This window comes from Nothobranchius furzeri, chromosome 17 (assembly GCF_043380555.1).
Source record: "Nothobranchius furzeri strain GRZ-AD chromosome 17, NfurGRZ-RIMD1, whole genome shotgun sequence".
Lineage (NCBI taxonomy): Eukaryota > Metazoa > Chordata > Actinopteri > Cyprinodontiformes > Nothobranchiidae > Nothobranchius > Nothobranchius furzeri.
The window spans coordinates 30,162,692-30,186,748 of record NC_091757.1 but is presented as its reverse complement, the minus strand read 5'-3'; the positions used below and the strand labels follow the sequence as shown (position 1 = coordinate 30,186,748).

Genomic DNA, 24,057 nt, shown 5'->3' with positions numbered 1-24,057 from the left:
GCTTTCCCAGATCTAACACCTGTTCTGAAGCCTGCAGCTGCTCTGACGGCGACAGCATCTGAGTTAACAGAGGCCGGCGCCGACGTCCCAGTCAAGAAGAAAAAAGGCTGGCCAAAAGGAAAGAGCCGAAAGCCACTTCACTGGAAACAACGTGGAAATGTAAAATCACCTGGCGGTGGGCCCAACAGGCAAGCTGAAGACGGCCAGGTTCAGAGTGGGGACCCTCAGCCTCCTAAAATCAAGATGAAGCCCGGCCGGAAGCCCCGGAGCTGGTACCTGCAGCGGGAGGAGGTGGAGAGGCATGATAAGGAAAGACAAAGGATGCTGGAGCAGAAGCTTGGGAAGGATTTCCAGCTGCTCCAGACGGATGATCACAACACAAAACGAGTCTGTGGAACCAACAGGGAGAAGGACTCTGATGATGAAGACGACTTTTTCTCCAAATCCAATGAACAGAAAATGCCCAAAAGGAGAGGGAGACCGCCAAAGAATCGCGCCGTCCACCAGGCCCCGCAGCCTGCACCTAAACCCCCTCCCACCTCTGAGGCCGACGACGACGACGAAGATGATGAAGATGATACTGAAAGAGGCTGGATAGAGGACAAACCAAGCCACCCTCCGTCCCATCCCCTGTTGTCCCCTTCTTCCTCCTTAGCTTCTGGACCACGGGGCCCTCCGTCACGGCCCCAGGATGTTGACATGGGTGACAGGGAGGGCGAAGATGAAGAGAGAGAAGAGGAAGAAAGAAGCGGCATGGGGAGCGGAGGCAGCCGGCCGAATAGACGGGCTGTCGTCACATCAGGTTCTGGAAGCAGGCGCAGTGAAGACCACGATGCTGATGACGAAGGTGACGGGCGTTTGGAAGACAAGAGCAACAGCAACAAGACGAGAAAAAGACAAGACTCAGACGATGAAGAGGACGTTGAAGATGAGGACGAGGAGGAGTTCCCCTCACAAGCAAACTCTCCTCCCGTTAAAGAAGAACCCCAAGGTGGAGAGGCTTTTTTAGACATGGAGAACAGCGTGGCCCAGGACTACGTCAGCAAACAGGAAGAGCTAGAAGAGGAGGAGGAGGAGGCTGAGGAGGCCAAGTGTCAGCCCCCTGCTGCTGACCCTCAGCAGGAGGAGAGGAGACGCAGAGAGCAGGAGGAGTCTGCTGCAGCAGCTGCAGCAGTGGAAACTGTCACGGCCATGTCTGTTCCTTCAGAACCCATGCAGCTGCAGCCTCTACACCCAGACGACAAAGATGTCACCATGTTGATGGAGCCCCAACGCCCACAACCACACTCCCACCCTCATCCGCACTCAGACTTCAAGGAGGAGCTGGGACACCATCACCCACATCACCAACATCAGCACTCCAACGAGCTGGACCTGGAGACCATGCAGGCGGTCCAGTCCCTGACGCAGGGGGAAGCCCAGGACGAAGAGGCTGAGCCGCAGCCGCATCACGGCGCTTACCAAGACTGCGAGGAAACCTTGGCTGCCTGCCGCACCCTGCAGAGCTACAGCCATGCAGGAGAGCCAGAAGAGGAGGCGCTCGCTTTAGCGGAGGAGTGTGGCACTGCGCAACACAGCAGCCCCCTCCCTAACGCCCCAGTGCCACCTCTGCCCAGTCAGTCTGTGCACTCCGCTAACAGCCCCGGGATGTCCTCTGGCATTGTGGACGCAACATCAGCAGGACAGAGAGGAGGAACGCCTGGTCCCACAGCATCAGGGGGAGCCAGCAGCACTGCCAGCAGTGGTTACACCCAGATCACACCAGAGCATCCCAGTTCCCTGTCTGCCCCCTCCCAGCAGAACATGGAGACGTCTCCCATGATGGATGTGCCGTCTGTGCCTGACCACTCTCAGCAGGTTGTGGACAGCGGCTTCAGCGACCTCGGCAGCATCGAAAGCACGACAGAAAACTACGACAACCCCAGCAGCTACGACTCCACCATGGGTGGTGGAGGCAACGGAACAGGAAATGGGGGTAATGGAGGAGGGATGTCGGCTGCTGTGGGAGCTCCAGCTCCCACGGCTTCGTCTTCATCGTCCTCTTCCTCCACCTCAGCCACCCCATCCTCTTCCTCTCAGACCAACAGCTGCTCCTTTGTCCAAACTCCCAGCCTCACATCTTCAGCAGGAAACGGGGGTTCCCAGCTGGCCATGGGCAGCTGTAGTCTCATTCAGCAAACAGGACCAGGGCCCAACGGGGGCCCAGCTTCTGGTAATGTGGGCAGTGCTGTGCCCCAGCCTCCACCACCCCCTCCACCCTCCAACACTCCCAGCTGTGGCATCAAGTCCCCTCAGAGCTGCAGCGTCATCGAGAGGCCCCCCAGCACCAACCAGCAGCCGCAGCCACAGTCCCAGAAGAAAGTTCCTCAGCAGCAACAAGCCCCCAACCCTCAGCCCCCACCCACCGCCCCACCACCCCCACAGCAACAGGCTTTGTCCCAGTGCAGCATGGGTAATGGCTTTGCATCCACACCCATGATCATGGAGATGACGGAAAGCGGTAGTGGAGGAGGGGGACGCACCCTCTACGAGCGTATGGGTCAGGACTTTGGTACCACAGGCTACCCCCAGTCCACCGCAACATTCAGCTTGGCCAAACTCCAACAGCTGACCAACACCATCATGGACCCTCATGCCATGCCCTACTCCCACTCTGCCTCCGTGACCTCCTACGCCACCAGCGTTTCCCTGTCCAACCCCGGGCTTGCCCCCTCCCCTCACGCATCTCTTCCTCAGGGCCAGCCAGCTATGACTGGACCTCCTAACCTTAGCTCTGGCTCTATGAACCTTGGTTCGCTGCAGCTGCAGTGCAACATGCCAGCCACCAACATCAGTTTGGGTCCCCCCCACACGCAGCGGCTGCAGACCCAGATGGCTACGGTCAAAGGTCACATCTCCAATCGGTCCAAAGCCACTCAGCAGCTGGCCCCGCACCAGCAGCAGCTCTACGGCCGCAGCTCAGGGGTCGTGGCCATGCAGGGCACGCCGCGCACCTTGACAGTGCAGCGCGGTATGATGCCAAACCTCATGCCCACGCCGGCACCCTACAATTCCATGAACATGACACCTCTGAACGCCATGTCGGCCAGCTACCGGATGCCCCAAACCATGATGAACAGTGGCTATCACAGCAACCCCGCTTACATGAACCAGCCAGCTCAGTATCCCATGCAGATGCAGATGGGCATGATGGGAGGCCAGGGTTATGCCCAACAGGCTATGCAGCCCAATCACCATAGCAACATGATGTACACTGGCCCCTCCCATCACAGCTACGCTGGAGTCCCAAAACAGTCCCCGTACATGAGCAGATGAGCTGGCAGGAGCCGATGTAGGAGACGTGGAGCCAGAGTTAACCCTCGCTGTATTTTAAATGTCCGGTACTCCTCCTACCTCGTCCAGTGCCTAGGCGGGCACCAGGGAGCGTAGGTAAACGGAGATGGAGCGTGTTTGGGTTTCCTGTTTCTCTGTGCAGTAATCATGTCCTGTTTTTATCTGGACTTGCTTCTCCCTCCCCCCTCCAGCTGGCTGTGGTTGGGTTGGGTTGGGTTGGATCCCTACATGGACCCCAGCTGGGCATCAGTCTTCACACTGCTGTAGGAGGTTTCTCCTCTTCACACAGTGGTGGAGAATGGGAGGACATGAATGACCAGGAAAAAACAACTCAAGAAAACCGATCCAGGGAATACCGTGCACTCAGACTGGAACAGAAAATCTGTCTGAATATATCCAACCATGCACACAATCTTTTAACTGATATAGGAAGCCTTATCTTGGAAGAAGAGACGATGAACAGCGTAGCCGGACTGACGTTTCCTTAAACATAATGTTGAATCTTTTTTTTTTTGTTGTCCTTGTTTTTGTTGACTGTTGGTTATTTTTAATACTTGTGTGCAGTCCGACCCTTCCTATGCTTCGGTCTTTATATGTGTGGCATTCTGATAATGGCAATACACCTTCCTGCTCTCAGAATAACCCCCGAGCGTTTGTGAGGCTGCTGGGTCGGACAGCTTTTCACTTATTCCAGACGAGTGTGGGAGCAGGGACTCGTGCTGCGGAGTTGGTGTTGAGCGCTTTCCGGAGTCTCCGTCTTCCCACACGGACAGTGTTGTACCAGAAACACAGGAAGACACAGAAGAGACTAGTGTTACTATTATATATCCATAAATGAAACGAGTAGCATTATTTTCTAGGTTTCTGCCACTTTGGAACTTGTAGATGTAAATACTCTGGTACTTCCCAACAGATAACACACACACACACAAACTGAGCAGCTGTTGCCAATCGGTGGCTAGCTCAGGGTAAGTCCAACATTCAGCTCTTTTTATGTTTTGCCCACGCTCTGCTGACAGAACCGGGTCATACAGCGTTGGGTCTTTTTAGCAGCTTAGAAAAAGCTCATTTCCATTGGACTGCTCCGAGTGGGTTCCCTCTGGAGGAGCCCGCTGTTTTGTTTTTCTCCGCAAAAGTCTGCACTCCTACTGACTAGACATGGGGCAGCATTCAGTCCGCCTTTGTGAAAGGTGCCTAAATGCCCGCTCTAGTGCACGGACCGGCCCTCACATCGAGGCGCACTTATGAGAAGCAAGGTTTGGGGCGAGTGAGTGTCGGCAGGCTCATGAATGGTTGGTGTTGTTGCTCGTGTACCAGTATTCAGAATAAAAACGGGAGTTAAAGTTTCCCTACAGACGTCACATGCGTTCTCTGCGTGTATTCTTCTGTTCTTTGTTTGTTTGTTTCTGAATTTTATCAGACGGGCAGCTTTATTTTATGACGCAAGCTGACTCCTTTTGTCTTTAGAAAACTATTGTAGAGAAAATGTTTTTTTCTATAATATAAAAAGAAATCCTGACATCGATATTGGTACTGTCATTTTTTTCTGTTTTGTTTCAGGAAATGACGACGAGAAAAGAACATATTTTTTAGCTCAATTCTTGGGTAATGATTACTAAGAAACTCGAAATGTAAAAAACCATCACTTTTAGTGACTTAAGATGCCTTTAACCTTTCCATTCCATCTCATCTCTAGAGTTTTTCTATCTTTGTGTAGTATATCAATGCTATTTTAAACAAAAGGACTACAAATATCTACAGGTCACTTGGCATTTTTCTGTTGTTTTTTTTACCTGTGTGTGTATAGGATGATTTCCCTACATCTGAGAGGCATGTAAAAACGAGCTCCGTATATTTGTCTGTTTATATTGCTTCCCTTTTGTATCCTTTGTAATTGTACATGTTGCGTTGTATGCTGAGAGAGAGAGAGAGCGCAAAATAAAGAGACGGTTGACCGCTGGGCACGGGGAGGGTGGAGTTGCTCAGCCGCCCCAGCTCTCTACTCTGGCCCTGTATGTATTTCCATTTATTCTTTTTTTTTCTTTCTTTCTTAGCAAGAACTGTACATTTTAACATAAAATGAAAATAAATTATGTTGAGCCAGTTGTGTTTTTCCCTTTTTATGAAACAAACCACTGCCCAGTTACATTCACTCCTTCATTTATCTACTCGGACCTTTGCCACAGATGAAATATTTACATTCATATTAGTTTTTAGCTTGCAATATTAAAAAATTACCATGTCACGCTCTTGCTGGAGATGAAACGTGGACTATGAACTAATTTGAATCTACAAGGAAAAAAATCCTTATGATGCAAAACACTATAATAAAAACTTATTGGAAGTGTTCAGAGATACCTGAAGACATGTTTTATTCTGGTTGGTGTGAGTGATTTTTGCACGCTAATCTGCATAAAATAACCTCATATCAGTGTATTTTTACCTCAAGAACATATTGTTCAATTGATGCTGTTTTTTTTATCAGTATTTCATAGTTTATTGTTGCACCTCTTTCCAGTTGCCCTGTATCTTGATTTATTACTTGAAAAGAGGTAACTGGGATTTATTCAAACAATAACCTAGACCAGCAGGAAATGATTGAGCTCATCTGCTTGGAATTCTGACAGACACACACGGTATCAAAACGCTAAGTTATTTTTAAATTTACAACCAATAAATATTTACTCACCTGAGAGCTCCAGCCCCCCTGCTTTATATTTCTCACCTGCTTTACTAATAAATCTGCTGTGAACAGCTGCAACCACTAGGTGTCCTTGTGGACATTTTCTGCCATCATTACCAAATCCACACTTGCAGGATCTCACAACTTTGTTTTTGCATTTAGCAGATTTATAAATAACCTGAAATGCGTTTTTTTGGTCAGTGAGAGAAGATAAGTAAGGTTTGTTTATGTAGCACTTATCACAGATAAAAAAATCACAAAGGAAAGATCATAAAGTCCAAAACAACAGAAAGTCACATTATACAGATGAAGACAATAAAAGATTTAAAGTAAAAGCAACTTAAAATAAAATGATTTTCAGCTGCTTTTTAAATGTGCCCAGACTGTCAATAATACATAAAAAATAAAGGAAGTTCGTTCAGGTGAAACTGGAAAACTAGAATATGGTGCAAAAGCCCATTTATGTCAGTAACCCAATTAAGACTGAGAGACCATCTAAAGGCCCAGGGACCCTTTGCTGGTGTTCTGGATTCATCAGCTGATCAGAGTGTGACACTTTGAGTCTAGAATATTGAAACTTTTCACAATATTCTAATTGTCCAAGATTTTGAATGTGGGGATTTCATCAGCTTATAGCCTGAATCATCGCAGTTATAACAAATAAAGGCTTGAAATATCTTGCATCGCATGGAATGAGTCTGTCTCATTAATTAGTTTAACTTTTTTAAGGGGAATTATTGAAACAAACGAAACTTTGCGCCATATTCTAATTTTTCAAGTTTCACCTGCATGTACAGTATCTATTGGAAGGTTCCTGTGGCTTTATTTGGGAATTTGAAATGTGTTTCTTCTATCTTAATTTGGTTATTAAAATATAGTTTTTCATTTTTAAATAATTTCTATTTGCCCTTCAAGTATTATCATTACAATGTATAATATTTATAGATTATATAATTCAGCTGTTAATGCTAATAGACTTTTTTAAGTGGTATATTTTATTTTGAAGGAAATAGTGTTTTTATTTTCACCTTGTGACCACCAGAGGGCGTATATTCAGATTACAAGTAATTCAATTAAAAGCGAGCAGTTTCACACTCCAGTGCACCTGCTCGTTCTATTTCGTCTAGTCTTAGCCCTTAAGCTAGCTGCTATTGGAAGAATGATCTCAGCATCAGCCAATCATGAAGAGCTTAAATGTACGCCCACCAATGGTGGGCACCCTTGTGGGTATATAAGTGGAGCGACTCCACTGTTGGCCTCCGTTATCTCTTCAAGCCAAGCTTACGAGCTTCCTTTAAAGAGCAATTATCCAAGAGCATTAATCTACTCACCTACCATGTCCAGCGACGCCAGGACCTGCCCGGCCTGCCAGACGGCTCCATCTCCAGCGGCGACCTGCACGCCAAGTGTGAGGTCTGTCTCGGGGCTCATCACCCTGGCCTGGGCTTGAGCCCTCAGGCCGCGTGCCCGTTTTGTGCCGCTCTGCTCAGGGGCGGATTAAGGACTGAAGAACATCCGGGGCTTAACACACGCACGCACGCGCGCACACACACACACACACACACACGTGACACGCACTAGTCAACATCATATATTTCTTGTACCACATAATTTTTAAACTGAAGCTACATATTAAGCATTTTCAGGGCAGAGTATTGTTCCTGTTAGTGTTTAGTGTGAGATGATAGTAAATATTCCCTTTCTTTCTCCATCAACTTTACCTGATAGTAAGCTAACTTTAGGCAAACCAGCAGCACAACAAATATTTTCAAATAAGACTCACAAACCTGAGTCAGCACCAGTCTCATCAAAGCTGGGGTTCTGTCGTTGTACTTTTGGTCTAAAAAACGTCCTTATGTCCATCTTCACTCATGCGTTTCAGACAGAGAGTAGAAGAAGCCGGCTGCTGAAGGGCTTCTTCTTCAGTGGCGGAGGCTCAGGCAGGCTGTATACAAACTACTGCCAGCTGCTCCCTCTCTGTTGGACTTTGGTACTGCATGTTAGTCTAATGAGCTTTGAAAGAAACAGACATACTGCATGTTACTTCCGCGATTTACATCCGGGGCTTCCTCTGAAACATTCGGGGCTTCAGCCCAAGTAGCCGGGCCAAACGCCGCCCCGGGCTCTGCCCATGGCTGAAAAGATCAGCTGAGTCGAGTACTTCACCCCCCGCCGCCGCCGAGGAATTTCCGGTGGCTAACACGTACTCGCTGGACAAGGCCTTATAGTTCTTCAGCGTCGGCCAGGGGCCGGCTGGCTTCAACCGACTGGACGATGTCATCGACAGTGAGGAGTACGACGAGGCTGGCTGCCATAGCCCTTCTTCCCTCCTGGACAACACAGAGGTCGACGAGCCTCGCTCAGCGTGTCCTTCTGCTCCAGTGACTTCTCGCTCCTCCCTGCCAGCAGTTAAAGCACTGCTCCAGGAGCTGCCTGCCATCATCTCAAGGCAAGGGGCTAGCCGTGCCTGAAGCAGATGATTTGGCGGGAATTTTCGGGGCAACACAGACGCGCTGTCCAGACCTCATCTGGCCACGCTTCCCCCCTGCCATGAGCTGCTGGTCCGCCGCCTTCTCCGAACCTGCTAAGCTCAAGGCGCCAATTTCCACATATGAGCCCATTACCAAGGTCGAGACCCATTACCAAGGTCGAGGGCTTCTCCGACCAAGGCTGGCCATCCGTTCCTCCACTGGAGCTGGACTTGGCTTCGCTGTTTTGCGCCAAGAACCACCTCGCTGGCCCGGGAGAAGTTCCCGCTTCTAAGCATGACCAGCTGCTGACGCGGCTCACCGATCGCGCACACCAGTGCGCCTTCCAGACTGGCGCTGCAGGAAATAACATCGCCCTTCTTGCCTTTGGCGTTTCCAAAATGGTGGAAGAGCTTGATGCTCCTGACGAGTCAAAAACCATCATTACTAAAACTGCTGATGCCATTCTCAATCTGTGCGCTGCTGTACTCACCGGTTCTGCTCGCATTGCTGCCTGGCAGACCCTTATCCAGCAGGTCTTGTGGCTCAAGGCCCTGCCCTCCATTCCTGAACACCTGCAGAGGGAGACGCTGGAAGGCCCCATCACCTCTGACGTTCTGTTTGGTCCCCATCTTAGGAGTGTCATCGAGAGGGCTCAGAAGACAGCTGAACTGTCAGCCACGGTGCGAGACCTGGTCCACCCTCGGTCAGCCTCGCACTGCGGCCGTTTCTCCAGAGGATGGGATGAACGGCGCGGAAACTTCAGGCGCCCAGCTGCACCGCCCGTCCCACGGAGCTGGCCTCCCACTTCAGCTCCACCTCAGCAGGACCAGAGAGTTGGCGGCCAACGGTTTAGAAAGAGCCAGCAGACACCGTATTGGCAGTCACAGTGACAGGAACCTCGCCGAAAGCAACCACGAAAATGACTCGTTGGGGGAATGTGTGTGCTTCTGACTCTAATAACTCTGTGAATGATTTTGGTTTTGAAATAAAACCCAAAAAATGTCACATAGAGAGCACAATCCTACAGTCCTCTGCAGAATCTTCACACATGTTCCCCACACCAAGCACTGCGACACATCTGCATGTCAGTCATATTACACGGCCAGCTGTACGAGTGTGCTCCATTTGCGCACCGGCCCTAGCTTCCAGCCAGGCCTGACACATTCTGCTTCCCCCACAACGTTGGGTGGGACGGGATGTCATGACGCTGTCGCGACCACTCGCAGCGACAGTGCGCGGCTCCATCCGCTGGCACTTTGTCATCCCCGTGCACGGGCCCGGCTCCCACTCGTCCTTTAACTGTGGACTCCACGCTCCGCGTTGCGGATCAGCCTCTTCCAGCTGTTTCACACTCGCCCTTTCGAGGGCAGCCCTCCATGGGTCGCTCCCAGTTCTCTGGTGTGAGCGACGGCGGTAAGGGCGTGAACCCAGTCCTCAGACGTCGTTCACGTGACCTCGAACACGCGTCCGCTGTCGGAACGCGCGCAAGAATGGCGCCGCCTTTGTCTCATGAGCAAATGGATATCGGAGACTATTCATTACGGTCACACACTCCATTTTCAGTCCGCTCCTCCTCCCTTCAACGGGATTGTGGAGATGACGTTCACGTCACAGGAACAATCTCAGGCCCTGGAGCTGGAGCTGCGGGAACTTCTGTCCAAGGATGCCATTTCCCAAATCCTTCGCGGACAAGAGCTCTCAGGCTTCTACTCCCGTTATTTCGTAGTACCGAAGAAGTCGGGAGGAATGAGACCAATTCTCGACCTTTCCCTGTTCAACTGCTCCATAGCAGTGATGCATTTCCGCATGTTAACAATGAGGCAAGCCCTAGAATACATGCACTCCGGGGACTGGTTCACGTCAATAGACCTGAAAGACTTATACTTCCACATCCCAGTAATTCCCAAACACCGGAAGTTCCTGCGCTTTTCATTCAAGGGAGTTCAATACCAGTTCAATCGTGTCCCTTTCGGCTGCTCGCTAGCCCCGCGCACCTTCTCCAAATGTTTGGAGACCGCTCTGCAGCCATTGCGCACGGCGGGAATGAGGATTTTATTTTACCTGGACGATCTGCTCCTATGCGCCCGGTCCAAGGACGAGGCGTCAGAGCAAACCAGGAAGCTAATAGAGCATCTGTCAACCCTGGGGTTTTCCATAAACTGGGAAACAGCTCCATACTTCCATCCCAGTCGATTGTGTTTCTCGGGGTGGAGCTGAACGCCTCCCTAATGAGAGCACATTTGTCTCCGGCGACAGCGGCAGATCTCACCTTGGTGATCTCCCGCGTGCAACCCCGCAAGATTGTGAGAGCCCTGTTAGTCATGAAACTTCTGGGCATGATGGCTGCAGTCCACACTGTGATGCCGTTAGGTTTACTGCACACGAGACACCTACAGCGTTGGTTCATCTGCCTCCGGGTACACCTGATACGTCAGAAGAGATGTATGTTGAGGGTTCCCCCTTCAGTGGGCAGGGACCTCGCTCACTGGGGGAATCCCTGCATCCTCTCACACGGGGTCCCCATCGGATGTCCTACGTCACACGTATCTGTGTTTACGGATGCGTCACTGTTGGGATGGGGGGGCACGTGCTTGTCCCATACGGTGACAGATCGCTGGCCCTCCCACACGCACGAGCACATATATGTGTTGGAGCTTATGACAGTGAGGAATGTGATCAGACACTTCGCTGCCCTTCTCGAGGGCTGTCATGTCGAAGTTCACACAGACAACCAGGTGACGGCAGCCTACATAAATCGCCATGGGGGAGTTCGATCCATCCCACTATTGCGCGTAGCCACAGATTTACTGTGTTTGGCACATGTCCACCTGCTGTCCACCAAAGCCACCTACATTACGGGGGTCCTGAATGTGGCAGCAGACATCCTGTCGAGAGGGGGACCCCGCGACTCCGACTGGCGTCTGCATCCCGCACTGATATCACAGATATGGATCAAGTTCGGGGAACCCTCTGTGGATCTGTTCGCGGCTTGCGAAAACGCTCAGTGTCGCCTGTGGTTTTCCCCGAGTCCCCGGGACCACCCCCCACTTGGAGCGGACGCCTTCTCACACCAGCCCTGGCCTCAGATACTCCTGTATGCGTTTCCGCCAGTCCCACTGATTCCCCGTATCCTGGACCGAGTTCAGTCGGAACAGCTCTCGGTAATTCTGATGGCTCCCAGACGCTTGTCTGCGTCATGGTTTCCATACCTGCAAGCGCTAGTGTCCGGCTCCCCGTGGAGGCTCCCGTGGAGGGCGGACGCCCTTCTCCAGGCGGATGGGATAATCAAACATCCTCCAGAAATAGGCCAACGGCTGTGGGTCTGGCCGCTGAGCGGTCACGCTTAGAGGCTTCTGGGCTGCCGCATGATGTGGTCGCCACGATTCAGAGTGTGCGGGCGCCTTCTACCATAACATCTTATGCTGCTAAATGGGCAGCTTTCCAGAAATGGTGCACAGAGAGGTGCTCTCCTGCCAGCTGCAGATGCTGATGGACAGGGGCCTTGCATTCAGCACTATTAAAACATATGCTGCAGCTATCTCATCCTGTCACCAGGGTTTTGGAAATAGATCTGTTTTCAAGCATCCCCTCACAAAATGTTTTCTAAAAGGTGTCAGAAGGAACAGACCTGTGTCCCGCCCGCTATTTCCCCAGTGGGACCTAACGGTGGTTCTGCACGGCTTATCTGAAGCCCCATTTGAACCCTTGGACCAGGTCTCACTCAAGTTCCTGCCACTCAAAACTGCCTTGCTGCTGGTGCTGACATCAGTCAAGAGAGTGAGCAGCCTAACCGCCCTCTCAGTGGCTCCCGCATGCCTCAGGATCCAGGAAGAATGCGGGTCTGCTATTTTATGCCCCAACCCAGCCTTTGTGCCCAAAAACATTAATACTTCCTTCAAATCCAGGTCAATTTCATTGGCTGGATTTTTTCCTCCTCCCCATAATTCTGATGAGGAGGCGGCTTCCCACCTTCTCTGCCCGGTGCGTGCTCTCGCACGATTTGTGTCACGCACTTCAGGGATTAGCCACTCACAAAGCCTGTTTGTGCACTACAGAGATTCTTCCCTTGGGCAAGCGCTGGCGACCCAGCGTCTTTCACACTGGCTGTGTGATGCCATTTCACTCGCTTACACATCATCAGGGCAGGATCCTCCTGAGATACCCAGGGTTCACTCAGCCAGAGGGATTTCCTCTTCTATGGCGCTCCACAGTGGTGTGTCGATGGAAGACATTTGTCAGGCTGCTTCATGGGCTTCCCCATGTTCCTTTACTCGTTATTATTTACGAGATGTGTCTTCAGGATCCATCACTCGTTCAGTGCTTGGACCTCAGCAGACTGAGTGAAAGCATTATGGCACCACATCAGCCCTACTTGAATGAATTTCATCCTCTTGTGGATGATATTTTTAGTGGGGGCCCTACTCTTCTCTCTGGCTGCCTCAGCCTTTTAAGCCCTGGGCTAAGGCTGAGCGACCCTCGCTAAAAGGAGACATGTTGGGTGTGTCCATTGGTTGAGCTAACCAGTGTGGCGTAAACTCATCCAGCTGCACATTATTCCAATAGCAGCTAGCTTAAGGGCTAAGACTAGATGAAATAGAACGTTGGTTATGTATTGTAACCCCAGATTCTATTAGTCTAGTCGCAGCCCTTAAGCCACTGGCCCCACTGGTTCTGTTAGGACTAAGAGCCATCGGAGGCGAACAGTGCAGTCGCTTCACTTATATACCCACAGGGGTGCCCACCATTGGTGGGCATACATTTAAGCTCTTCATGATTGGCTGATGCTGAGATCATCCTTCCAATAGCAGCTAGCTTAAGGGCTGTGACTAGACTCATAGAATCTGGGGTTACAATACGTAACCAACGTTCTCCGGCTAACACACCAGTTAGTCCACATGGAAGCCGCTCCTCCCACCAGAGGAGTTGACGGCGCAGGAGCTCGCCTCTGTACCTGCAGGAACAAAATCTCAAGACCCACACAAGGTCTGCTCAGGCTGGAACATGCCCAGCTAGCATTGGAAGTCCCCAGGTCATGTGAGAGCTGTGCTTGCTTCACCCTGCAGAGCCTTCACCGGCAGCTAGCGCACCAAGCTAGCCTGTTGCGGAAGGACCCATGCCTCCCGGCCCCTGGGCCACCAACTGGGGATGCCAATGAACATGCCCGAACATGCCCGGAACCGTGTGCCGAACACAGCTGGGGCTCACAGCTCGAACTGGCCGTTCCGAGCCACTCCCTCGAGGACGTGTTGGAGTTGGATTACAGAGACGACGAGGACACCTCGGAACTCCTCATTTCAGAGGAGGACAAGGATGACAACGTTTTTCTCCCCCTCGCTCAGGCCTCCATGCCTAGCTTTCTGTCCTCTCCCGGGGATGGAGTAGTTTCTCCGGCCGCCCACCTGGACATGCAGTCAGTCTGCTGACGCGCTGCGACCAGGCTCAACATCCCTTGGCCCACCGTGGTCTGACTGAAGTCAGATCCCGCTATAAGGGAAAGAAGCTGCCTCAGGCCACAAGGGCAGCAAAGCCTCTCCTGGCCGCCTCCCCGGAGCTCCTCGAAGAAGTGAGATCATCCTGGGACAAACACCCTTTCAGCTCCAGGTCTCCTGTCCAAGGAGCCTCCTCGCTGGACTTCGAGGGTATGGATAAGGCTGGCATGCTTCACATGCCGCCGATGGAACCGCTGGTTGCAGCCCACCTGCACCCAGGGCTCTCGGCAACTTCCTCCAGGCCTCCCGCTCTCCCTGCATAGGCGGACCCTTTCCAGTCGGCGCTGAACGAGAGGGCGTGCATGGCTGCCGCCATCTCAGTTCGAGCTTTGAATGTCTCCTCCATGCTCTCAGTGTGCCAAGCCGAGCTCTGTGAGGACATGAATACAAAACTGGACCTGGAGGTGTGGGAGGAAATCACCGTACTGACCGCCATCTGCCTGCGGGTGCAGCGCTGCACAGTCCAGGCTATGGGTAAAGCTATGGGCATGATGGTGCTTCAGGAACGTGCACGATGGCTGAACCTCACCAACCTCTCTGATACAGAGAAGGAGGACATTTTGGACATGCCAATTGTGCCTGAAGGCATTTTTGGCTCTGCATTGGCATCAATGCAACAACGGTGTGAGGCAAAGAAGAAAGATGATGAAGCCCTTCAACTCTGCCTTCCCGCAAGCCTTCACCAGCTGCCAGGTCGGCCGACTTTTCCTCAGGCAGCTGCCCGAGCCCAGCCTCAGTTCTGGATCCCAAAATGCCCGAAGCCTCAAGCAGTCCAACCAGCTCCTTCGGGCTCAGCGCCTCAACCAGTTTGGCCTCAGAGGTCCGGCAACCAAGCCTTCCCGCCACCGGGACATCCCACCCGGCCCGGTGGTCAGCAGGTGAGAAAGAAGAAAAGAGCACCCTGACTGAGTTCTTTCCCTCCCGACACTGCAGCTGGCAGTTCCCCGTTCGCCAGCTCCACCTGTTCGGTGTTACCATGGTGCTTTCTCCCCCCCTCACGGGACCCTCCTGGCAGAGTCCCTGATCGGTTCAGGGTGGGGCCAGGACGTGCAACCGTCCGTGCCGGCCAAAACACACGTCACAAGCAGTCACATTGTTTTTCATAAACATGTCACGTTCAAGAAGCATTCAAAAGTTCGCTGCCGCATCCAGACAGAATGTCAAGGGCACAGCAAAAATCAATGAAAATGATGCAAATGAGCCAAACCAGGCTGGGGCAGCCCCTGGCGGACTTTCCCGCCAGCCACGGGTCGTCCCCGTACGCCAGGGCTGCCAAAGCGCAAAGCCCCCACGCATGTGGAGTAGTTGCCACGCTGCCCCACAGCCTCTGGAGGGAGCTGCTGCTCCGTGTGTAATGGCTGTGTCACCGCTCTCCACTCACATAGAGGAATGGACAGCGATTTCCGCTTCACATTGGGTGCTAAGAGCTATTTTGAGAGGTTACAGGCTCCAATTCGCTTCAGTTCCTCCTCGATTCTCCGGCGTAGTGTTCTCCCAAGCCCAGGGGACATCAGCTCACACCCTTCAGGGAGAAATCTCCTCCCTGCTAGAGAAGGGAACGATCTGCATTGTGCCTCCCAATCGGTCTCAGAGCGGTTTCTACTCCAGGTACTTCCTGGTCCCGAAATGGGGAGGGACCGGTATTCGCCCGATCCTGGATCTGAGGGCCCTGAACCGATGCCTCAGAAAGTACAAATTCAAAATGCTTACGCTCTCATCCCTTTTGCGTCTGATTCACCAGAACGACTGGTTCACCTCAATCGACCTGAGGGACGCATACTTTCATATTCCCGTGTACCCTCCACACAGGAAATTTCTGAGGTTTGCCTTTCAGGGGGAATGTGTTATGAATACACCGTACTCCCTTTCGGCCTCTCGCTGAGCCTGAGGGTATTTGTCAGGTGTACGGAGGTGGCGATCACCCCTCTGAGAGAGAGGGGCATTCGGCTGGCCTCGTATTTAGACGACTGGCTCCTGCTGGCACGGTCCAGAGAGGAGGCAACGTCACCCACGCTGGTTGTGATCCATCACTTGTGTGATCTAGGTTTCAGAATAAACTGGCAGAAAAGCGTTTTACTCCCCTCCCAGAAAATAACATTTCTAGGTCTGAATCTGGACTCAGGGGCGTTCACGGCCCATCTCTTGGCACCATGCGTGAACACGCTCTCGTTCTGCCTGGCGCGCTTCCGCCTACACAGTTCTGTGCGGTTTGCATTGTGCCTCAGGCTTTTGGGTCTCATGGCGTCAGCTATTTCAGTGGTACCACTCGGCCGTCTACACATGAGAGATTTTCAACGCTGGGTGGCTTCTCTGGGTTTCTCCAGTGCGCCACAGAGCACGCAGGGTGACGGTCTCTGCAGTGTGCGTCGCGGCGCTCCGCTGTTGGCGTCACGCCTCCCTCTTGGCACAGGGGATGCCTTTGGAGTTGGTTCTCGTGAGGAAAGTGGTCACGACAGATGCGAGCCTGTCAGGTTGGGGGGGGGGGGGGGGGGGGGGGCTCCTAGAAGGTCACTCTGTCAGGGGTGTGTGGAGCAGAGAGCTCTGGGGGACATACATAAATTATCTGGAACTCCTCGCGGTCTTTTTAGCCCTGAGGCACTTCCTGCCTTTTCTCTCTGGCCATCATGTCCTAATGAGAACAGACAACACCACGACTGTGGCTTATATAATCCACTGGTGGGTGGGGGGGTGGGGGTGGGGGGCTGCGCTCCATGCGGTTACACACGCTGGCACGCAGACTGATCCTATGGTGCAGCAGACTCAATCAGAGCCACCCACATCCCGGGTGTTCTGAATTGGGGGGTGGATCTGTTGTCCAGAGGGACTCCCCTGTGCGGGGAATGGAGCCTGCATCCAGCAGTGTTGGAATAGATTTGGATCCGGTTCAGCACAGCCGTAGTGGATCTTTTTGCCTCCAAGGAGAATGCTCAGTGTCCACTGTTTTTTTCCCAGCTCGACCGAGACGCTCCACTCGGCGTGGATGCGCTGGCGCACGACTGGCCACGGAAACTGCTTTACGCTTTTTTCCCAGTGGCCCTGATACCACCCACCTTGCTGATGGGTACGAACTCGGCGCCACTCTCATTCTGGTGGCCCCATACTGGCCAGCCATACATTGGGTGGCGGACATTTTCCAGCTCCTGGAGGGCCAACCTTGGAAATTGCTGCTTCGCAGGGACCTAGTGTCCCAAGCTGGAGGCTCAATCTTCCATCCTCATCCAGAACAACTGGCCCTGTGGGCCTGGCACCTGAGGGGTGCGGGTTAGGGTCAGCAAAGCTGCCCCAGGCGGTCATTCGAACCATTCAGAATGCCAGGGCCCCCTCCATAGGTCCCTATATGACTGTAAATGTTTGAAGCCTGGTGTCAGGGAAGGGACAGGGGAAGGGATCTCACCTTCCCAGTGGCCTGTGAATGTCATTCTGTCTTTCCTGCAAGACTTGCATTGGATGGGAAGAAGGCTTTCTCCACCATTAAAGTGTACCTAGCAGCCATTTCCACCCAACACTTGGGTTTTGGGAAGAAATTGGCAGGTCAACACCCCCTGGTGTGTAGCTTCATGGGGGGTGCGCGCAGGCTTCTCCCTGTGTCTCGACCCCTGATGCCCTCATGGGATCTGTCCTTGGTACTGTCGGCCCTCTCCGGGCCTCCATTTGAGCCTATGGATGGCCTGGACCTTAAGATCCTGTCTCTTAAGGTGGTGCTACTCCTGGCTTTGGTATCTGAAAAGCGAGTTAGTGACTTACAGGCTCTCTCTGTTGACCCATCCTGCACCCAGTTCGCACCAGGTGACATGAAGGTGTCCCTGAAGCCCAACCCTGCCTTTGTGCCTAAGGTGGTGGGCTCCTTTTCTCCTATTCTCCTCATTTTGCCTTGGCCCCCCAAAATGCCTTGAAACGGCCCTGGGTGTGTGACTGAGTTTTGAAGGTGATCTGAATTGTATCAAATATTACATGTGTAGAACTTATTGTTTTCTACTTGTAAAAACATAGTGGAGATAAATCTACCTACATTTTACTTTGTTTTCTTGTTTTTATTTAACTATTTCCTGTCTTGTCTGTCTCTCATCTTCTTGCATCTCCTCTAAACTCTCCAGAAAAACTGCTGCCTGGATTCTTACTTTTTCACCTCATCAGTTACTTCTGAGCAGATTAAAGGGATCTCCTGACCGCAAAGCGGAGAGCGCGTTTCGATGCTGCATCAGTGAGGTGAAATCACCGCAGCACACGATGAACTCCGCAGTAGCAGAGCACTTCAGGCACTAATAAGACAGAAAGTAGAGAACATGTGCGGACATGAACGATTGTGTGTTAATTATAGCTTTTTGTTTGCGCCACTTTGAGAATGGACCGTGCGCTGGACGCAGCAGCCTTGAGCGCTGAACACCAACGATCATCGCTATATGTGCTCTCTGCTCAAAAGAGTCCATGAGTGATGTAATATAGGTAGAAAACGTTTTAGCCGGCTCCCCTGGATGTGTAGGATATCCAGCTCCACCATAATTCGATCCCTGCTCCTGGATGAAAAACCAGACATTTTCATCAATAGGCTACAAGAACGCCCCGGACAGAGAGTGAAAAGTGGACATGTACGGGGAAAAGAGGACGTATGGTCACCCTAGTTTAATATAAAGTGGGAGATTACAGATACAGTATTTTGCTCATGCTCTTGCTGCTCTGGGCCTGGGCCCTTTGGAGTTCGTGGGCCCCAGGGCAATTGCCCAGTTGCCCATTTGGTTAACCCCCAGAAACCCAAATTTAGAAAACAACTGCAAAATCTTTTTTTAACCTTTCACATGTTGTTCTAGGAGGCCAGATAAACGGGCCTATTTACACATTTTAACAGCCAATAGTGTTGCAGAACTGAACAATAGGACCTATTAGCAATGTAAACGTGGTTTTAAAAAGAAAAAAAATGGGGAAGGTTTATTTTTGTAGACTTAAATCTGATGTTGCAAGGTTAATACCTTGCCTGGTCTCCACACTTCCCCCTTGTGGTCAGGCCCTGAAGAGCAGCAACAGCAACAAAAAGGTCCTACACCATTTTGGTGAGGCCACGCTGCTGCTGAAGGATTATTTCCTGTTTCTTGTGACTTCATGCAGGAGAGCTAAAAAGCATTTCAGACACAAAGAAACAACATAGTTTAAGCATTTTTTGCATTTACATGTTGTGTGTGTGTGTGTGTGTGTGTGTGTGTGTGTGTGTGTGTGTGTGTGTGTATTTAGCTTTATAAACCATTTTATATTAGTATGTATGCGTGGATCATGTATGTTCGTATACTGTAACTGGCATGTGAGGACTGGGTGAGTGTAAACCATAAAAACCTTACATGTCGTGTCGTCCCTCTGCTGCCACTGCCCTGGAGAGGAGTTAGGGCAAACTGTAGGCACCTGGACAGCCGGTTCCTCATCATCCCACCAGATGAAGAGGGAGTTGGAACTGGAACCCCCTGGGTTCCCTGGTGACCCTGCAGGTCAATGGCCTGCCGCAATGATGTCCCCAGGGTCATGACATGCTGGAAGAGTGTGTAGAAGAGGGAGCGGAAGAAGAACAACAGTTTACAAAATGCAATTTTCGACCTCAACACTGACGTAATGGCTCCCGAAGCGTTTTTCTCCATGTAACTGCCTCATTAACCTTTGTAAATTTCCTAGCGTATCACATTTGAAACACCACACGTACATGATCAGCTACACTCAAACCCATTTGCTATACATGTGTTACTGTGGTATTTGTTGAGATTTCCATTACTTGGTAATTGGTCAGGTCAGGCAGAGGTACAGGTGGTACCTCCACTGGCGGCCCGTTATTGGGGAGGATGAACCTTCTCCTCACCGGGGGGATGGCTGGGGGTGGGGGAAGCCCTCTTCCAGGGGTCTGGGCTTCATCCTCTGATGAGGCCCGGTCCTGGACATATCTACTTGGCCTTTGGAAATGAACACACAATGCAAATTATTTTCTGAATTAAACATTTATTTAAAGTTAATGAGTGCAAATTCAACACAGGCCCAAGAAGTGGAGGAATGGAAAGTTCACAAAATTCTTACTTAATTCATTTTCTTTAAGGCCTTTCAATGGCTTCCGCCTCAGACTGGAGGTCTGTCTGCTCCTCAGCACGAGGGAGCTTCCTCCTCGCCTCATTAAAGTAATCTGTGTTCATAACAGAGTAAATTTTCATATTGTGTCACTTTATTAATTATCTGAGTGTAGTATTGACTTGGTGGCAGGAAAAAGACGGTAAGATAAAATGAGAAATATGTCATTTAAAGCAACTGCAATGCCCGGCCCACACTCCATACCAGAAGGTGGCGGTACCGGCAAAAGTTATTTACCAGCCTCCGAAAAACTCAAGAAGAAAATCTGTTTTCCTGTCTGTCCCCCATACAAACCCTATAGCTGACATGTAGCATGTAGAAAGTAGAGCCACCACATATATTCAGAAAAGGGCAGCGAATTGACCCGCCCGCCCGGTATCGTTACAGTCTGCTGCAGCCGCAGCAAGCCGCGTGACACTTTGGAGAAGCCACTCGGTCGTATATAGACGCTGGTTCTGTTAGCTGTAGGTTAGCCACAGTTAGCATCTGTACCGTCATCTAAACAGTGGTACAGCCACTATCTACTAGCAGAAACCAAGCCATTAGTTCTGGAACCCGGAACGGATAGAAGCAGAATAGACTTTAAAGAGCAAGTCACCCCCAAATAAACTTTTTTTGCTGATAAACTAAATAAACGAGTGTCTAATCGTGCTGCAGACACCTGTAGTCAATAATTTGGCACTTCAGTGCATCTTAGTTAAATTTTAAATATTCTTCCTAAAACTGGCAGTGTTGTGCCATTGTCAGGTAAAAACTCTGCACTGTATTTTAATTTAAATCTGCCACCGCTATTGGCTAAGAGGTATGCTATGATGTAAACTGGTACATTATGATGTCACAATGGTGTTGTGAGCCTGTGTGTGTGTGTATTTGTTAGCAGCTCCTCCTTCTCGGTCTGCCAGGCAACAGCATTTGTTGCCTTTTTCAAACATGAAGTGGGAGTGGAGTTAGACTCTGGTAGGGGTTGACTTGCTCTTTAAACAATGACATGTTTCGGCCATGTTGTTTCAGTGATTCAGGTCTTTCGGTGGCCGAATATTCGGTGCATCCCTAGTATACACATTTTGATAAAACAAACAATACAGACCTAAAACAAAACTATAGCAAACAAAATACAAGAAGTAATGGTACTCACCTCTTTCGTGATGTTGGAGAAATGAACAAATTAGTCCTGATTCCACTATTTTCCCCGGTATTTGATGAGTTTTATGGCTTGCCAAAATAACCCCATAGCACACCTGCAGAAGTCACAGACGCTGTCCCGCTCTCGTCCGGCTACCCAGAATATGCCTTAATCGCCAGCCGCGTAATTTTCTAGTATGGCAAACCATAATTATGCCACGGTTAAAACAGAAACACTCGCTGACGTAATTGTCTATAATGGGAACCCAAAATAATGCCACATTTAAACCAAAACACTTTTTTGAACATTTTTGTGCCAGAAGGATGCCAAAATGCCCAATTTATGCCAAAATAAAACCAAAATAAAGCCAAAATGTTTGCTATCTGGGTAACCTAAAGTTTACGTCGTTTGTATAAGTGAAGACGTTCTGGCTTTGCCGATATCTAAGAACAACTAACCGTAGTCAAATTAGGTGGTAGGTTTTATTTACAATGAATTTACAGGAAGTGATAATGAGTTATGTCTTGCTTAACTTTATAAATAATGCCTATAGTAACAGCGTCTGTCCGCTAGAGGGCGAAAAATCACTACTCTTGGAAACCAGACTTTAAACAAGACACTCTCCCCATTATCTCCGTGTAGGAGGTGGTCTGAGTATAGTTCCTTCTCACAAAAGGACAAAAACAAAGATAAAGTTTTAATTTTTTTAGCATCACTGAGACAAGGAAGTAAAAATATTCTCTTATAAAGCTTTTGAAGATTTTCAAATGCGTGTGCAAGTTGCCAGCCCTGCATTTTCTATTTTTTTGCTAATTTGTTTTGTCCATCACAGAAGGTCTCAAGATCATACGCCCTCTAGTGGCAACAAGGTGAAACAAAACACACGGTAGATTTCGAGGGATTTTACTCCTAATGAAGTTATCATTATAAAATAAATATATTTAGGTTAAAAATGTTACCAAAGTGAGCTTATAATTTATAAGCAAACTTGACAGATATAAAAATATTATTTCTTAGGTCAAAGACCAATAAATACCCAACTGCACACTCAGCCAATTAATTAAAAAAAAACATTTTTTTGTTTTAACGGTATGTATTTGGATTCAAAAATGTATGTATAAACTACTCAAATAAATTAAGTAAAAACAAAATACAACAAAGGTTACCAGTAACAGAATAGAAATGTAGTTACTTTTTATTGTTTAATCTTTGTCTAAATAAACTTTAATTCAATTACTTGTAATCTGTCGCTTGATTTGATAGATGACCACATATCATGTTTTTATGTTTAATTTAGATCAACTGGGTGGAAACTCAACATTTTTTCTTGTCTCGCTTTCGAGTTTAAGAATTTTTCTGCCCTTTGGTGGACTAAAGATGTTACTACAAGTATAATCCGTAAAGCTAAACAAGTTAAAACCATTGGCTGTCTAAATAACAAGAACGCTTGAACGCATTCAAATATACAAACTACATAAATACTAGAACTCAATAAATGTATGTTATTTATCTGTGTTCAACAAGAATAAAAAAAACTGCCTAAAGCAGGAAGTATTAGCATTTAGCTTCACTACTAACATTTCAGATCACACGCGCTCTGGTGGCTGAAAAGCGAAACAAAGTCCATGGTTAAGGATTTTACCCTTAATAAATGAAGAAAAGGAATGTATTAAGTTAAAAACCTTTACCAGCATAATTTTATAGTTTTTAATCAAACTTTTCATATATAAAACTATTAGTTCTTTGTTCAACGACAAATAAATAGGCTTCTCAACTGCATCTGATAAAAACACACAGATATTGATAGGTTTTATTTTTAAAAAAGTTGATATTTTGCTTTAAATCAGAAAAACATTAATGTAGTTTGATTTTACAATGAATGTATAAATTACAAAAAATAATAAATAAAAACCAAATAAAGGCAGTTAGGTAAAAAGGCTACAGAAAAACAGAATACATGTTTGCTGATTTAATTTGATAAACTTGTTCAATTAGATTAATCAAATGTTTCATTTGTATGCAGTATAATAACATGGTTTAAAGGGTAAAGTTGAAGACAAATAAAATGTAATCAGCTTAATACTTTAATAGACATAATGTGACACAGCTGTTATGTTAATAACTAACAAATAACTAAATCTACTAAGTAGATGAACAAAAGTTGTTTTTCCACATTTAATTATTTTATATATTGCTCATAATTTATTTTATTTTATTCATTTTATTCATTGTGGGGTTTTACATAGCATTGATTGCAGCATCCATTTTGCCTCTGAAAAATTGCCCTAACACCAGTTTCAATGTGTCATCTTGCCAAACCTAATGACCCCCCCCCCCCACACACACACACACACGCACGCGTGCGCGCTCTTTCTACAGTCACTGACACACACACACACACACACACACACACACACACACACACACACACACACACACACACACAAATTATAATAAAGAAAACTCTCACTCCAAGACTTTTGTAAAACTTGGCAGCCCTGTTTTATGTATATAACTACATCCGGATTTGAGTCTATTGTGTGTACGTAACTGTCATTGTGATCATGTTACGTGACATTTATCTTCACTAAAACATGGGCGAAGCTTTAGAGTCGTTTTAAAACGTCTGCGGGAAAAGTAATTCCCACCTAGATAACAAACCCGTTAATTTGAATGGAGAGGAACTCTACAAGATGAAATCTGATACTGGAAACAAAATGTCAGACCAGGAACAAGGTAGAGCCAATCAGCGGGCGGGTTTAAAAAATGTTTACTGTAGCTGCTGTCTCGCTCTCTCTCTATTGACCAATCACAGCTAAGATTAGTCTTTGCCTCAAACAAGTAGGCGGGTTTTCGGTTTTCTGT

General features: G+C 49.0%; 1 protein-coding gene across 2 annotated transcripts in view; it reads left to right on the top strand.

The window, feature by feature from the left end:
* The window catches only part of kat6a (K(lysine) acetyltransferase 6A), a 43,226-nt gene extending 39,685 nt beyond the window's left edge, over positions 1 to 3,541 (top strand). For both annotated transcript variants that reach the window (XM_015971955.3, XM_015971953.3), the window contains exon 16: positions 11 to 3,541. In XM_015971955.3, the coding sequence (XP_015827441.3) occupies positions 11 to 3,315 (3,305 nt within the window). In that variant the 3' untranslated portion in view covers positions 3,316 to 3,541. The remainder of the gene's footprint in view (positions 1 to 10) is intronic.
* Positions 3,542 to 24,057: the final 20,516 nt, after the last annotated feature.